A 17,421-nucleotide genomic window follows, 5' to 3' on the forward strand; every position below is an offset into this window, starting at 1 on the left:
TCATGTCGAGGTGGTCCTTGACTTTGAGGACTTTTGTTTCATGGTGTAAATGGTCTGTAGGTGATGTATTTGTGCAGCCTGTAATTGTTTTTAGGGCTTTGTTTTGTATGATTTGAAGGGTGTTGTGGTGTGTCTCACTGAGATTAGGAGCCCATGCAGGACTCGCATAATTCATCACTGAGCGTATGCATTGTTTGTATATTGTTATATTAGTTTCTTTGTTTTGTCCAAATGTTGTTCCTGTGATTGACTTAAGTGCGTTAAGTCTAGGTGTGCATTTGTTTTTTTATGTTTGTGAGGTGTTGTTTGAAAGACATGGATGTATCGTATGTTACACCAAGAATTTTCGGTGTGTTTGTGTGTGGTATTAGAGTGTTGTTGATGTAGAGATGAGGTATGTATTTCTGTTCTTTTGTCCAGTTGGTGAGAAGTGTTGCTGTAGATTTGGTTGGAGCTATTTTGAGTCTGTTTGTGATGAACCATGTGTTGAGTGTGTCAAGGTAAGGCTGGATTATTTCTGCAGCTTTGTCTGTGTTACGATGTGTGCATGTGATTATGTCGTCTGCGTAGGAAGAGATTTGTATTTCTGAGGTGTCTGGTGTGGGTAAGTCATGCATGTATAGATTAAATAATGTGGGGGATAGAACTGAGCCCTGTGGTACTCCGTTCTTAATGTTTCTGATGTGCGATGATTGGCCATTATATGACACATGAGCATTCCTGCCTGCCAGATAATTGGCCAGCCATCTTTTGGTGTTATTGTGCATGTCTGTGTTATATATTTTATTTGTTAGGTTGTGGCGGGGGATAGCATCAAAAGCTTTACTAATGTCCAATGTTATAAGAAGTGTTCTGTGGTGGGGCCTATCTGAATTGATGCCATCAAAAATTCTTTGTGTGAGGTTTGTCAGAAGAGTGTTTGTGGAGTGTAGTGGCCTAAAGCCGTGTTGTGAGTCAGCAAGGGGAATATATGGTGTGACAAGTTTAAGTATTAGGCGTTCAATGACTTTAGAGGGGGTGCAGAGAAGTGTGATTGGGCGGTGCGATGTTGGGATTGTTGGGTCTTTGTTCGGTTTTGGAATGGTGATTATTTTACCATGCTTCCAGATGTCGGGTATAGTGTTGTGTGAATAGCTGTAGTTTGCAATGTTTGTGAGTGCGTGTATACCTTGTGGTCCAATGTGTTTTAGGTGGATGTTGCTTATGTTATCAGGGCCACAGGCAGATGAGTGCTTGAGATTATGCATTATGAGTTTTGTCTGACTGTCTATGAAGGGTGTATAGTCTGAGTCTGTGGGGAAGTCTTTCTTACGTCGAATGGTGCGTCGGTCGTCAGGGTGAGATGTAAGATGGCTCGTCTGTGCAAAATGACGTATTAGTGCGTTTGCTTGTTGTCTGTTTGAGGGTAGATTATCTGTTGTTGTGATTATTGCTGCGTGAGAGCATGTAGTGTTAGTGTTGGATAGTGTGATGCTGTTGAGTGTTTTGTACAATTTGCTGGTGTTTGTTTTGTGATCAAGTGTATTGATAAAGTTTTGCCAATTTTGTGTTTTTTGTTCATGTATTTTATTGGCAATCATAGTGTTTAGTGTTTGTATTTGGTCTGCTATGTTTTGAGGGATAGGTGTGGGGGTATCGTGTTTAAGTGTGTCACGTTGTCTGATGAGGTCTTGGATTTCTGGTGTGAAGTTGGGGTTGTGTGATTTTCTGTTGCCTCTAGGGATGTATCTCTTGTCTGCGTTTTGTATGATTGTATTAAAAGCGTGCACAGCATTGTTTATGTTTGTGATTGGTGTACTGTTAAGTGTTTCAAAATGTTGTTCTGTCTCTTCAGTAAAGGCTTCCCAGTTAGCTCTCTTGTAATTGGTGTAAGTGTGTCTGTGGCCAGCTGGGGTGCATCTTGTTTTGGTGGTGGTGATGATTGGAAGGTGGTCAGAGCCAAGGGCTCCGACCACTCTCCATGATGTTGTTGGGGTTAGGCAGGGGGAGCAAAAGGTGATATCAGGAGAGGAGGGAGTGTAGAGGGCTTGGTATGGGATATGTGTATGATTATGCGTGTTGTTCATGATAGTCAATGAGTCGAATTGAGTCTGTATATCAAGCCCCCTGTCTGTGTCAGGGTTGTCGACAAACCAGGCAGACGACTTGGCGTTGAAGTCACCACCCATGATCAGGTTGGGGATTGAGGTTAGTTGGCTGAGTTGAGGTCTGAAGGTGTTTGGAACTGTGGGGGATGATTGGGGGGGAATGTACATGTTAACTATTGTTAGTGTTGAATTGTTGCCTGTGCGGATACGAATGGATTGGGTTTCTGTTGTGTTATCTGTGGTAGGGAGGAGAATTTTGGTTGTGGCACTTGTGTCCACAAAACAGATGGAATGGTGGATCAGGGTGATGAGTCCACCGCCATTGCCGTCAGTCCGGTCTTGTCTGATGGTGGTGTAATTATGAAATGATGGTGTTTTGTGTGAGTGTCTTAATTTTGTTTCTTGTAAAATTGCAATGTGTATGTTGTGTTGTTTAAGAAAGGCACGGGGTAGTGTGTAGTGCTCTCAGTGGTTTTTCATTGCAAGTAGAATGACGGGTCGTACCCGTACACCCAGGACTCGTCACCAGTGATTATTGTACAGTCAAACCTCGGTTATCGAACGCTTCTGTTCTCGACCAAATCGGTTTTCGACCAAAAAGTTCGAGAATTTTACGTCTCAGAACTCGACCAAATTTCGGCTCTCGAACAAACCGAAAGAAGCCGAGCGTACCCGAACGCGGCTCACTCGCGAGCCGAGAGAACTCGAACGCTAAGGACGCTTCCTCCGTAGCGCATTTGCGATCAAAGTTCATTCCGAGCAGACGTGTTCGTTCTTATTTACGTAAATCTGACTTTTTTTCATCTTTGCATCGTGTATTAGCCCCTAATCATGGGTCCAAAGAAAGCAAGTTCAAGTGGTGAAGAAAAGAGGAAAGTAGTGCGCAAAACTATTTTTAAAAAAGAATTAATAGCGAAATATGAATCTGGCGTTCGTGTGTCTGCGTTGGCTAAGGAGTTTGGGATGGCGAAATCGACGATAAGCACCATCCTAAAAAATGAAGACCAGGTTAAAGCAAGTGATGTGGCTAAAGGATCAAGTGTTTTTAGCAAACAAAGGCCACAGGTATTGGAGGAAGTGGAGAAACTTGGAACGGATTAAAATTATTTACATTGATTATAATGGGAAAAATTGTTTCGGTTTTCGAACAAATCGCTTTTCGAACAGCCTTCTCGAACGGATTATGTTCGAAAACCGAGGTTTGACTGTATTCATGAAGTTGGGGTCATTATTTGTGGAGTCCAGCATGTCATGCGAAACTTCAACACGAAGTTGCTTTTGCTCCACTGTCAGCAGTTTTGGCACGAATTTCGCCGCCATTCTTCATGGCCAAATCTTCGGTCACAATGGAATGTGCCGAAAAAGTGCTGATGCCCACCTCTTCTGCAATTTCTCGGATAGTCACACGATGGTCCTGCATCACCATAGCATTCACTTTGGCAATGGCCTGGTCATTTTGGCATGTTGATGGCCGACCGGAGCGTGGCTCGCTCTCCACTATTGTGTGGCAGTCTTTAAACTGGTTGTACCACTCCTAAATCTGTGTGATGCCCATAGCATCGTCACCAAAAGCTGACTGAATCTTCTGAATGGTTTCCACCTGGCTGTTCCCCAGTTTTTTGGCAAAATTTGATGCAGTAGCACTGCTCCAGTTGTTCAGTCATTTTCTTTGCAATGAAAAACCGCCAAGAGCACTACACACTACCTCACGCAAATGCTGCTTGCCAACAACTGATGCTATCAACAGACGGGAAAAAATTCACACATACAAGCATGCTCGATTCAAATCCATCGGGTTTTTGCAAAAATAAAATAGTCGGATACTTTTCTAACAGAACTTGTAGAGGGGGGAGGAGTATGTAGGGGATGAAATGGGTGGGAGTGGTTTCTATGCCTTTGTTTTTTGGCTACCTCCCATGTAAGGGAAAAAAGCTTTTGGTATATGTTTGTATTAAAAATAGGAACCAGAGGAAATTGATGAGAATTTGTAATGCATCTCTAGAAAAGTCTAATCTCTGATAGAATTGTTTTCTCATTGAGCAGTAATCCTTCAAGCCCTACACTAGAGGATGCAATTTTGATGGGGTGCAAAGACACGCATGACCTGAACAAAATGAGCGACATGTGCCTAGCAGATCTTGTGGTGAGACATGTTATCCAGTTGAGTCAATATTATTGTTTCAAATGTACAAGGGAAGAAATTATCATTTTGTATCTAAGGATATTTGTGATGATGCAAACTTGTTTTTAAATATTTCAGAACAAGTTGAGTTTTGGAAATGGTGGAAATGTTACAAGTTCAGGCAGCAGTCCAGTGAAAATACCTGTACCTAATACAACAGCACCTTGCTGCAGCCGACCTGAAGTGGTGATGGCAAGTAGCCCAGTGCTGAACATGATGCAGCCATCACAAGCCTCAACAAACCACCTGAATAGTTTACAACAGACAAATCCAAGTGTCTTGAGTAATATGCACGTCTCTCTTGTTAACAATTCACCAGTGTCCTTGCCTTCACAGATTCCTCAAGGTAATTTGATACATTTTTATTCTCACTCTACTTCCCTCTTTCTTTTTAGCTCTTCCTCTCTCCTTTTTACTTTTTTCTTTTACTGTTTTTCTTTCATTTTCTTTTTTCTTTATTATTTTTTTGTCTTCCCCTTTTCTTTCTCCTTTTTTTTCCTTTCTTGCCACTTTACAAGAGAGAAGGACAAGTGTGAGTGTAGCAGTTTCAGAGGGATCAGTTTGTTGAGTGTAGTTGGGAAGGTTTATAGGAGTGTTTTGATTTAGAGGGTTAGGAGAACAGAGGGAGTAATTGGTGAGGAACAGTGGGTTTAGGAAAGGCATGGGTTGCGCGGATTAGATTTTTGTGGTAAGGCTGATATGCGAGAGCTGTAGGAATAGGCTAAGGGGGGCCTGAGCAAATTTTTGGGGGGCTAATAGTAATATGATAATACACATATATTATCCTCATTTCAGAAGGGGAGGGGGTTAATGGTTGGGCTAGCACTGATGGCTGACAAATCTTTAGCCCTGGCAATTAAAAATTCCACTTAATAAAATTATTTCAATGAATGTTTTAAATTTTCAATTTGCTCATTTCAGTTGGGGCTGGCCACTTTTTTGGGGAGGCTGTAGCCCCCCCCCCCCCCCCTGGCACCGCCACTGCCGGGAGGCTGTAGCCCCTCCCCCCCTGGCACCGCCACTGCCGGGAGGCTGTAGCCCCCCCCATGGCACCGCCCCTGGCACCGCCACTGCCGGGAGGCTGTAGCCCCCCCCCCCCCCCTGGCACCGCCACTGCCGGGAGGCTGTAGCCCCCCCCCCCCCTGGCACCGCCACTGCCGGGAGGCTGTAGCCCCCCCCCCCCTGGCACCGCCACTGCCGGGAGGCTGTAGCCCCCCCCCCCACCACTGCCGGGAGGCTGTAGCCCCCCCCCCCCCCCCCCCGCCAGTGGCTGTAGCCCCCCCCCCCTCCCGGCACCGCCACTGCCGGGAGGCTGTAGCCCCCCCCCCCCCCCTCCCGGCACCGCCACTGCCGGGTGGCAGCACCCCCCCCCCCACCCGGCACCGCCACTGCCGGGTGGCTGTAGCCCCCCCCCCCCCCTCCCGGCACCGCCACTGCCGGGAGGCTGTAGCCCCCCCCCCCCCCCCTCCCGGCACCGACACTGCCGGGAGGCTGTAGCCCCCCCCCCCCACCCCGCACCGCCACTGCCGTGAGGAGGGCGCCCCCCCCCCCTCCCGGCACCGCCACTGCCGGGAGGCTGTATCCCCCCCCCCCCCTCCCGGCACCGCCACTGCCGGGAGGCTGTAGCCACCCCCCCCCCTTCCCGGCACCGCCACTGCCGGGAGGCTGTAGCCCCCCCCCCCCTCCCGGCACCGCCACTGCCGGGAGGCTGTAGCCCCCCCCCCCTCCCGGCACCGCCACTGCCGGGAGGCTGTAGCCCCCCCCCTTCCCGGCACCGCCACTGCCGGGAGGCTGTAGCCCCCCCCCCCCTAGCACCGCCACTGCCTTTCACATTGGAAGTATTAGCATCTTCGATGTGATGATACCTACATAGGTGTCTTGAGGAGTGAGTGGGTATATGAAGATGCCGGCATTGGTGTCTTGATTATATTTTATAGTTGTAGCTGAGTGACCTCCATATTTTGTGGACTGGTCTGATCCTACTTTCTGTGGTTATTAACATTGAGTGAAAGAGAACAAGTAATACAGCTGTAACTTTCTATTATATAATGTGACATACGAGTATTGTGATGCATCCTCATACATCAGGCAGCTAATGCTGCCCATGAGGATTGGACTCGTGTTGAAGAGGTTAAGCGAGATAGTATTAGATATCTGGGGATGAATGTGGCGGGAAAGGGAGGAATGGAGGTGGAATGTAGATTGAGAGAAGCAAGTAAATGCCTAGGGGGATTAAAAAGTATAATGAGAAATAGACCTTTGGGAATGGATGCTAAGAGGAGATTGTATGAAGACTGTGCCAACAGCACTGTATGGGGCAAAAACATGGAGTATAAGAAAGTTTAAATGTGTTCAAAATGAAATGTCTAAGAAATATGGTAGGGGTTACTAGGCTGGATAGTTAGAAATGAGGTGATTAAGAGAGTGGGGGTGGAAAAGGAGTTGGAAGATAGGGTTGAAAGATTATCGGGATGAGTTGGACACATGGAAAGAATGAGTGAAGAAAGATTAGTAAAAGAAGTGCGGAAGGAAGAGGTGGGAGTGAACATGAGAGGCGACTAAAGATGAGATGGATGGATGGATGAGGTGAAAGGGGCATTTGGAAAGAATGAGATGTCTGTTGAAGAAGATAGGGGCAAGTGGAGAATGGTTGTGTATGGATGATGCTGTGATGTATGGAAGGGAGTGGGTGGGAGATTGGGAGTAAGTGTGAATATTTTGATGCAGCCCAAAAGGATTTCTCCCCATCTTCTTTTTCTGCATGAAGGGACAGGGGAGGTTACCATTTAAATGAAATGGCCTTCCCTTGGATTTGCTTTCCTTGGATTCCCTTGGATTTGCATTGCTTTTGACCCAGGGCAGTGGGTGAGATGCAGTGATGACCCATCATCCAGGAGGAGCCAAGAAAAATGGGAGGGAGGAGTGGAGTATGTAGAGATGAAATGGGTGGGAGTGGATTTATGCCTTTGATTTTGGCTACCTCCCTAGGTGTGTGTGTATATATATATATATATATTTATATTACAAGTTAATGTGTATGATTGGGTGTATGCTTTTACCTGGATGTTGTATGTGCAAGAAAATGAATTGATTAGAATTAGATGAAGAGCATATCAAAAGGGATGGAAGTTCTTGATAGAGATGACCTATTGAAATGGTACGAGAGAAACAAGAGGACACGATAAGAAGCTAAAGAAGGACAGTTACAGAAGAGACCTGAAAAAGAACAGTTTCCCGCACAGAGTGATCGATGTCTGGAACAAACTAGACAGTGAATGCCAGAACTATACACGAGTTCAAAAATAAACTGGACGTGGAGAGATACAAAAACGGGTCGCAATGAGCATAGCTCCCATCCCGTAAAATACAACTAGGTAAATACAGTTGTCACTTCTGTTGTGTAAAGTCACTGTTAGGGGATATAACGGCTACAGAGAGGAATTGTTTGGCCATGACTAGAAAGAGTGAGACTTCCATATTGATTATGCCATAAATGGGATTTACAGAGTATGAACAGATATATGTTGAAAGCTGTTAAACATGATTGCTATTTTAGAAGGGAAGGGGTCAATGATTTGGTTTTAGGTGGGTGGTGCATGTGTGTGTGATTCACCATGGTATTGGATCACATGTTGGACTTGTGATTGACAGCTATTACCCTCCTAGGTGAGAGCTCAAAGCATGTGTGTGTGTATGTGTGTGTATGTGTGTGTGTATGTGTATGTATTTACTTAGTTGTATCTTATGGGAAGGGGAGCCATGCTTGTGGTGTCCCATCTATGTATCTTGCAGTGTATAGTTTCTGCACACACTATTGTTTCATCCAGTTTGTTCCGGACATCCATCACTGTGTGGAAAGCTTTTTTGTCCTATAACATCTTCGAGTTTTTCATGTTCCCTTATAATTCTCTTATCCCAATTTAGTAAGTTTTCTCTGTCAAGGACTTCCATGCCTTTCATTATTCTATAGATCATTAGCAAGAAGTTTCTCTTTGTTTCAGAGCCAGTAATTTCAGGTTTGATAGTCTCTCCTCAAATGACAGTTTATGAAAGTGTTGGTATCTTTGCAGTTGCTCTCTGGATTCTTAATGATAATAATAATAATTTTATTTGGCATTGAATCAATATACATGAAGTGCAGATAATGAAAAGAACACATAGTTCGAAAGAACAATTACAAATGCCGAGAATAACACAAAAAAGCATGCAAGCTTATTTCCATGGTGGTCCTCAATTTTCTTTATATTCGTTTTGGTGTTGGGTGACCATAATGTCACAGCATACTCCAGTCTAGGCCTTATCAGTGTAACTAGTATTTTCTGCACCATTTTTTCATCCAAGTAGGTAAAAGCCACCTTTATAAATCTTGGCTAGTAGTAGGATTCTTCAACAATTTTGTTTATCTGTATATCAGGAGACACATAATTTCTGATGATTACTCCCAGGTCTTTTTCAGATTCCACTTTCTTTACTTTCTTTGTACCAATTTTATATTGTCCTGATTCTTTTTTTACTTTTTTCACTTAAAATTCTATTATGTTACATTTCTTGATGAAGACCACTTCCCACTTCTGCCTTCATTTCCAAACCTTGTTCAGATCTCTGCAGCAATTCCCAATCCTTTTCAGTATTTACTTTCCTCAGCAATTTTGCATCAAATGCAAAATAGCTCGTGTAACATTCTACATCTTCATCCATATTCACATAAACTGCAAACATTATTGGTGCCAATACTGATCCCTGTGGAACTCCACTACACCTTTTCCCAAGTTGAACTCTTTTCTCTGAGCACTACCTTCATTTTCCTTCCATGCAAGAAATCCTCTATCCAGTTCACCAGTTCAATAGTTTACCTTGTATCCCTCCTGTGGTTTCCAGTTTAATTTTTTATGTGGTACCTTGTTGAAGGCTTTTTGGAAGTCTAGGAAAGCACAGTCGGCCCATCCATCCCTTTCTTGTATTATATATATTAGTCTTGAGTGTGTGTGTGTGTATTTGCCCAGTTGTATTATACAGGAAGGGGAACTATGCTTGTAGTGACCAGTCTTTGTATCTCGCATTCAGTTTGTTCTTAAATTCATGTATGGTGTTTGCACACACACACACACATCTTTGCTCATATGTCAATTTTGAAAGTGTTGGGGCCATCTTTGACATTGCTCTTTGGATTCCTTCTATTACCCTTAAATTCTTCTTTGTACTGGATGTCCATAGTGTTGCTGTGTACTCCAATTTTGGTCTTATGAGTGTGACTGATTTTTTCTTTACCATTACTTTTGAGCCATCTTTATTTTGATCTTGGTAAATTGTAGGTTTCTCCAACTATTTTGTTTATCTGCTTGTCTGGGGACATGTCTTTGGTGATGATTACTCGTAGATCCTTTTCGAAACCAACTTTCTTTACTTCCTTTGCACCAATTTTATGTTGTCCTGATGTAATTTTTTTACTTTTTCCAAATTCCATTATACTACATTTAATGTTGAAGTCCATTTCCGACTTCCGACTCCATTCCTAAACCATCTCCAGCTCTCTGTAGCGATTCACAATCTTTTTATGTCCTTTAGTAGTTTTGCATCGTCTGCAAAGAAGTTCATGTAACATTCCACACCTTCATGTTATATATATATATAGCAAGCATCATTGGATCCAGTACTGAACCCTGTGGGATTCCATTTATCACTTCTTCCTAAGTAGAGATTTTATCTCTGAGCACCCCTCATTTTTCTCCCATGCAAGAAATCTTCCATTTCAATAGTTTTCCTTGTATACCTCCTGTTGTTTTGAGTTTTCTTAATTTTTTGTTTGGTACTTTATCAAATGCCTTTTGTACATACACCAAGGCTTTTTCCCCCTTACAAGGGAGGTAGCCAAAAAGGAAAAGGCATAAAATAATTCCCACCCATTCCATCCCTGAATACACTCCACACCCTCCCTCTCATCTTAGCACCTCCTGGATGACGGGTCATCCCTGCACTTTGTCCACTGCCCTGAGTCAGAAGCAGTGTCACAAGACACAGCACATCCACAGCAAGGCCGCTTCATTAAATCAGTGACCCCCTCCTCTCCGTCCCCCCATGCATAAAGAAGATGGGGAGAAATCCCTTCGGGCTGCATCAAATTTGCTCACACATACTACCTCACCCCCCATCCCCCCGCTCAATCCACCTCATGCATCACATCATCCTCCATATACAACCATTCTCCATTCACGCCTGTCTTCTGTCCTCTCCCGTCCTTCATCAACAGACATTCCCCTCTTCCCCAAAGCCCCCCTTTAACCCATCCATCCACCTCATCCTAGGACGCCCCTTCATGTTCACTCCCTCCACATCTGCCTTCCATACCTCTTTTACTAGTCTTTCTTCACTCATTCTTTCCATGTGTCCAAACCATCCTAGTACTCTTTCATCAACCCTATCTCCCAACTCCCTTTCCACCCCCTGTTCTCCTCCTCACCACCTCATTTCTCACTCCATCCAGCCTGGTAACCCCCATCATACTTCTCAGACACCTCATTTCAAACACATACAAACTCCTTTTCTCTTCCTCTCTTATGTTCCGTCTCCTCTTAGCATCCATTCCCAAAAGTCTATTCCTCATTACACTCTTTAATCCACCAAGGCATTTACTCGCTTCTCTCAATCTACATTCTACCTCCACCTTCACTCCACCTTTTCCTGCCACATTTGCACCCAAGTATCTAAAACTATCCTTTTCCTCCAGTCGCTCTCCCTTAATGCTCACTTCCAGACCACTGCCACTTTCACACCTTGTACATATCATCACCTTACTTTTACCCACATTTATCTTCAGCTTTCTTCTATCACACACTCTCCCAAACTCTGTCACCAACTTCCTCAATCCCTCCTCCAATCCTGCCACAAGTGCAGTGTCGTCCACAAACAACAGCTGGCTCACCTCCCACTTTTCTCCATTTTCTTTAACCATCTCCAGTCCCTGACCCCACTACCTTTGCATTTACCTCTTACACTACCCCATCCATGTATAAGTTGAACAGCCAGGGCGACATAACGCATCCTTGACGAAGTCCCACCTTTACCTCGAACCACTCGCTCTCCATTTCTAATCCTGACACAAGCTCTACTACTCTCATAAAAACTCTTGACAGCTCCTAGAAGCTTTCCTCCCTGTATATCCGCAAAACCTCCCACAGTGCCTCTCTGTCTACCCTGTCGTAAGCCGAATTGTCTCTGATTTAGTATATTGTTCTCCAGATGTTTAGTCCATGTACTTTTGATAACTCTCTCACAAATTTTAGCTATTGTACTTGAAAGGGAGACTGGTCTATAGTTTCTTGGATCTTATTTCCCCCTGTATATATTGGTACATGTATATTTACCTAGTTGTATTATACGGGAAGGGGAGCTATGCTCGTAGTGACCCATCTTTGTATCTTGCAACATCTAGTTTGTTCTTAAATTCTTGTATGGTGTTTGTTTGTGTGTGTGTATGTGTATTTACCTAGTATCTTATAGGAAGGGGAGCTATACTCGTGGTGTCTCACCTTTGTATCAAAGGATTACAAAGGCGGAGCATGCCGACAGGAGACCTTTTGATCCATATCTAGGTGGGATGCGAAAAAAAAAATCATTAATAATAAAATAATAAATAAAAACTATAGTAATATAAATAACAAATAAAATTATAAATGCATAGGTATAGTTAAATAATAAACAAACAGGTAAATAGTAAATAATAATAAATTGACATATAACTAATAATAAAGCAAAATCAGACAGACAAATGATAACAAAACAAAAACAAATAATATAAGAAATTATAATCATTACAGCATCTTACTTGGGTATTTATCTAGTGTCTAGTTCACTCTTAAATTTGTGTATGATTTTTGCACACACTATTGTTTTGTCCAGTTTGTTCCTGATGTCCACTGTGTGGATTTTTTTTTTTTTTTTCCTTCAGGTCTCTTGTATAACTATCCTCTTTGAGTTTCTCATCATGTACCCTTGTATTTCTCTTATCCCAATTTAAGGGAGCTGGGAGATAGGGTTGATGAGAGAGTATTAGGATGGTTTGGACACAGAAAATACGAGTGAAGAAAGACTAGTAAAAGAGGTATGGAAGGCAGATGTGGAGGGAGTGAACATGAAGGGACGTCCTAGGATGAGGTGGATGGATGGGTTAAAGGGGGCTTTGGGGAAGAGGGGAATGTCTGTTGAGGAAGGATGGGAGAGGACAGAAGACGGGTGAATGGAGAATGGTTGTATATGGAGGATGATGTGATGCATGAGGCGGATTGAGCGGGGGGATGGGGGGTGAGGTGGATGGATGGGGTGAAGGGGGCTTTGGGGAAGAGGGGAATGTCTGTTGAGGAAGGACGGAAGAGGACAGAAGACAGGTGAATGGAGAATGGTTGTATATGGATGATGTCCACTGTGTGTGGATTTTTTTTTTTTTTTTTTTTTTCAGGTCTCTTGTATAACTATCCTCTGAGTTTCTCATCATGTACCCTTGTATTTCTCTTATCCCAATTTATGGGAGCTGGGAGATAGGGTTGATGAGAGAGTATTAGGATGGTTTGGACACATAGAAAGAATGAGTGAAGAAAGACCACTAAAAGAGGTATGGAAGGCAGATGTGGAAGGAGTGAACATGAGGGGACGTCCTAGGATGAGGTGGATGGATGGGGTGAAGGGGGCTTTGGGGAAGAGGGGAATGTCTGTTGAGAAAGGACGGAAGAGGACAGAAGACGGAGGTGAATGGAGAATGGTTGTATATGGATGATGTTGTGATGCATGAGGTGGAATGGGCGGGGGATGGGGGTGAGGTAGTATGTGTGAGCAAAATTTGACGCAGCCCGAAGGGATTTCTCCCCGTCTTCTCCTTTTATGCATGGGGGACGGAGAGGGGGGGTTGCCGATTTAATGAAGCGGCCTTGCTGTGGATGTGCTGTGTCTTGCGACACTGCCTCTGACTCAGGGCAGTGGACAAAGTGCAGGGATGACCCGTCAACCAGGAGGTGCTAAGATGAGAGGGAGGGTGGAGGGGTGTGGAGTGTATTCAGGGATGGAATGGGTGGGAATGATTTTATGCCTTTTCCTTTTTGGCTACCTCCCTTGTAAGGGGGAAAAAGCCTTGGTATATGTATGTATATTGTCTAGTATGTTCTATACATCTACCACTCGGGGGGGGGGGGGGGGTAAAGCTTTTTTCTCTCTCTCCCTCTCTCCCCCTCTCTTCAGGTCTCTTCTATAACTGTCCTTATTGAGCTTCCTTTTATGTCTTCTTGTTTCTCTTGTCCCAATTTAGAAAGTCTTCTTTATTAAGGATTTCCATACTTCTCATAATTCTGTAGATGGTCGACAAAACATCTTTCTCTTGTTCCAGAGTCGGTAATTCTAGTTCTGACAGTCTTCATGGGAAAGTTTTGATAGTGTTGAGGCCATCTTCGTAGTTGCTCTCTGGATTCTCTCAATCTTCCTGATATTCTTTTTAGTACTGGGTGACCATAGTGTTGCTGGGTACTCCAATTTTGGCTTTATCAGTGTGACTAGTATTTTCTTTACCATTTCTTCATCCAAGTAAATGCCACTTTTATTGATCATAGCAAGTTGTAGGTTTCACTGACAATTTTGTTTATATGTTTGTCAGGGGACATAACTTTTGTAATGATCACCCCCAGGCCTTTTACAGATCCCATTTTCCTTACTTCCTTGGCACCAATTTTATATTGTCCTGATATTCTTTTCTTTTCTTTCTTTTTCCAAATTCCATTATGCTACATTTTTTAACCACTTCCATATGGTGACGCCTACGTAGGCGGCATGAGGAGCAAGTTACTCGATGATGCCGACGTCGCCATCTTGATTATATTTATTGTAGTTGTACCTACGTAACTTCCATTCTCTCTAAACTGGCTTCATCATATTTTCTATGGTTATCAAAATACACAGGTGAAAGAGAACGAACGATTGAGCATCGACTTTATTTTTTATAATGCGATTATTCTATCCAAAAGGCCTCCCTTTCTTCCACGCTCTTCTCACTGCCAGGCCCATATGCACTTACTAAGACCCACATCTCCTTTCCCAGTTTCACCTTCATCCACATTATCCTTGAGGAAACCTCCTTCCACTCCACTACCTGTTTACCTATCTCCTCACTCACTAGAATAGCCACCCCTTCCCTCCCTCGCCCTCTCTTCACTCCTGATAACCTCCCACTTACACTCCCAAACTTACACTCACCCTTCCCTTTCAACTTAGTTTCACTCAAAGCCAACACATCCATCTTTCTTCTCACAAACATACTACCTATCTCTTCCCTTTTACTCACATCTGTACCACATCCACGCACATTAAAAGACCCAAACCTTAGGGTGCTGGTCCGAGGCCCTCCAGCACCCCTTATGCCTTCACTTTTATTTTTAGGATATATGCCCCGTGGGGCTACAGGGAGAAGGATGCCTAGTCCCACTCCCCGTCCCTTTCTTCTCGCCTCTTACGATCCAAGTGGGATACTTGGTGGCAGTATTCTTTTCCCCCACCACAGGGAATTCCCCCATCACAGAGAGAGAATACTCAGAGGAATGGTACAGGACAGCAACAAGGGGTTGGGGGACAGCATAATAATTTCTCTATGGACAGAGTTTTCTTCTATCATAGACAAAATGATGTGTGGCTCTGGTCCGTAGGGGCGCCCCATATAGACCCTAAAGTATCGACTGCATGCTACTTTGCCACAATAACAAGCAGCCAATACCCCAGACGGAGTGTAATGAGGAATAGACATTTAGGAATGGATGCGAAGAGGAGACTGTATGAAGGAGTGATTGTGCCAACAGCACTGTATGGGGCAGAAACGTGGAACATAAGAGAAGAAGAGAGAAGGAGTTTGAATGTGTTTGAGATGAGGTGTCTGAGAAGTATGGTGGGGGTTACTAGGCTGGATAGAGTGAGAAATGAGGAGGTGAGGAGGAGAACAGGGGTGAAAAAGGAGCTGGGAGATAGGGTTGATGAAAGAATATTAGGATGGTTTGGACACATGGAAAGAATGAGTGAAGAAAGACTAGTAAAAGAGGTATGGAAGGCAGATGTGGAGGGAGTGAACATGAGGGGACGTCCTAGGATGAGGTGGATGGATGAGGTGAAGGGGGCTTTGGGGAAGAGGGGAATGTCTGTTGAGGAAGGAAGGGAGAGGACGGAAGACAGAGGTGAGTGGAGAATGGTTGTATATGGATGATGTTGTGATTGCATGAGGAGGAATGGGCGGGGGGGGGGTGAGGTAGTATGTGTGAGTAAATTTTGACGCAGCCCGAAGGGATTTCTCCCCGTCCTCTCCTTATATGCAAGGGGGGTCGCCGATTAAATGAAGCGGCCTTGCTGTGGATGTGCTGTGTCTTGCGACACTGCTTCTGACCCAGGGCGGTGGGCAAGGTGCAGGGATGACCCGTCATCCAGGAGGTGCTCAGATGAGAGGGAGGGTGGGAGGGGTGTGGAGTGTATTTAGGAATGAAATGGGTGGGAGTGTTTTTATGCCTTTCCCTTTTTGGCTACCTCCCTTGAAAGGGGGAAAAAGCCTTGGTATATGTATGTATGTAATGCGATTATTATGACGCAACATCGCACGTCGGGCAGCTAATGCTGCCTGACGTGTGATGTGCCCCGGAGTGAAGAGGTTAATGTTGAAGTCCACTTCCTACTTCTGTCTCCATTCCCAAGCCCTGTTCAGATCTCTGTAGTCAGTCACAGTCCATTTCAGTACTCAAACAATTTTACTTCTGCAAAGCTCGTGTAATATTCCACACCCTCTTCCATGTCACATAAATAGCAAACTTTATTGGAGCCAATACTGTTCCTTGTGGAACTCCACTAATTACTTCCCAAGTAGAACTCTTATCTCTGAGCACTACCTTTGTTTTTCTTCCATGCAAAAAGTCCTCCATCCATTTCAATAATTTATCTTGTATCCTATGGTTTCCAGTTTTCTTAATAGTTTTTTGTGTCGGACGTTGTCAAAAACTTTTTGTAGATCTAGGAACACTCAATCAGCCCATCCATCCTTATCTTGTATTATATTAGTTGTGATTAAAAACAGACCAAATTTGTGGTACGTGATCTTTTCTGTCTAAATCTGAATTGTCTCAGATTTAGTATATTCTCCAGATGTCTTATCCATCTATGTTTTATAACTTTATCTCTGTAGTGAGTCACAGTTCATTTCGGTACTAACAATTTTGCATCTGCAAAGAAGTTCATGTAACATTCCACACCCTCTTCCATGTCATTCACATAAATAGCAAACATTATTGGAGCCAATACTGATTCTTGTGGAACTCCACTAATTATTTCTTTCCAAGTAGAACTCTTATCTCTGAGTACTACCCTCATTTTTTATCCATGCAAAAAGTCCTCCAACCATTTCAATAATTTCCCTTGTATCTCTCCTATGGTTTCCAGTTTTCTTAATAGTTTTTTGTTTGGGACTTTATCAAAAGCATCAAATAAATGTGAATGACAACTTTGGATAATTGTACTTTTGTCATACATTCAATTGTTTATATTACAGGTTTAAGTCCACTGCAACTTAGTGTGTGGCGCACAGCTCAGATGTTCCCTGGGCTGATGGATGGCTCTGGTTTATTAGGGGAGAGCAGCCCAACATCTGGTCCTCTGGCTAATCTTCTCAATGGTAGTTCAGACCCATACTACATTGAAAAGGCTGCCAGGATGCACAGGAACTCAGCAGGTATGTATAATAGGGAATTCTATGAATTGTCGGAGAGGTGGAGAGAGAGGGGGATGGTGTCACTTAAGTGAAATCGCCTTGTGGATGCTTTTTATCTTGCTGCATTGCATCTGACCTGGGCATTGGGCTGGAGACATTGATGACCATTCACGAGGAGCTAATAAGAAAGGTAAACAAAGGTAGAGGATGTGTATTTTACCTAGTTGTATCTTACAGGAAGAGAGCTGTGCTTGTAGTGACCCATCTTTGTGTCTTTCAGCATCGTTTGTTCTTAAATTCTTGTATAGTTTTTGCACTCTGTTTCTTCATCCAATTTATTCCAGATATCCAACACTGTGTGGGGAAACTATTCTTTTTCAGATCTCTTCTATAACTATCCTTTTTAAGTTTCTTTTCATGTCCTCTTGTTTTTCTTTTTTCCC

The 17,421-nt window shown here is 43.7% G+C and overlaps 1 protein-coding gene across 2 annotated transcripts in view; it reads left to right on the plus strand.

The window, feature by feature from the left end:
* LOC143039406 (uncharacterized) overlaps positions 1–17,421 on the plus strand; it is a 63,546-nt gene that overhangs the window by 24,667 nt on the left and 21,458 nt on the right. For both annotated transcript variants that reach the window (XM_076209385.1, XM_076209386.1), the window contains exons 6-8: positions 4,131–4,230; positions 4,348–4,615; positions 16,820–16,999. In XM_076209385.1, coding sequence (XP_076065500.1) covers positions 4,131–4,230; positions 4,348–4,615; positions 16,820–16,999 — 548 coding nt within the window. The remainder of the gene's footprint in view (positions 1–4,130; positions 4,231–4,347; positions 4,616–16,819; positions 17,000–17,421) is intronic.

The sequence above is a fragment of the Oratosquilla oratoria genome, chromosome 26 (genome assembly GCF_046742065.1).
Source record: "Oratosquilla oratoria isolate Oo_2021 chromosome 26, ASM4674206v1, whole genome shotgun sequence".
In the NCBI taxonomy this organism is placed as follows: Eukaryota; Metazoa; Arthropoda; class Malacostraca; order Stomatopoda; family Squillidae; genus Oratosquilla; species Oratosquilla oratoria.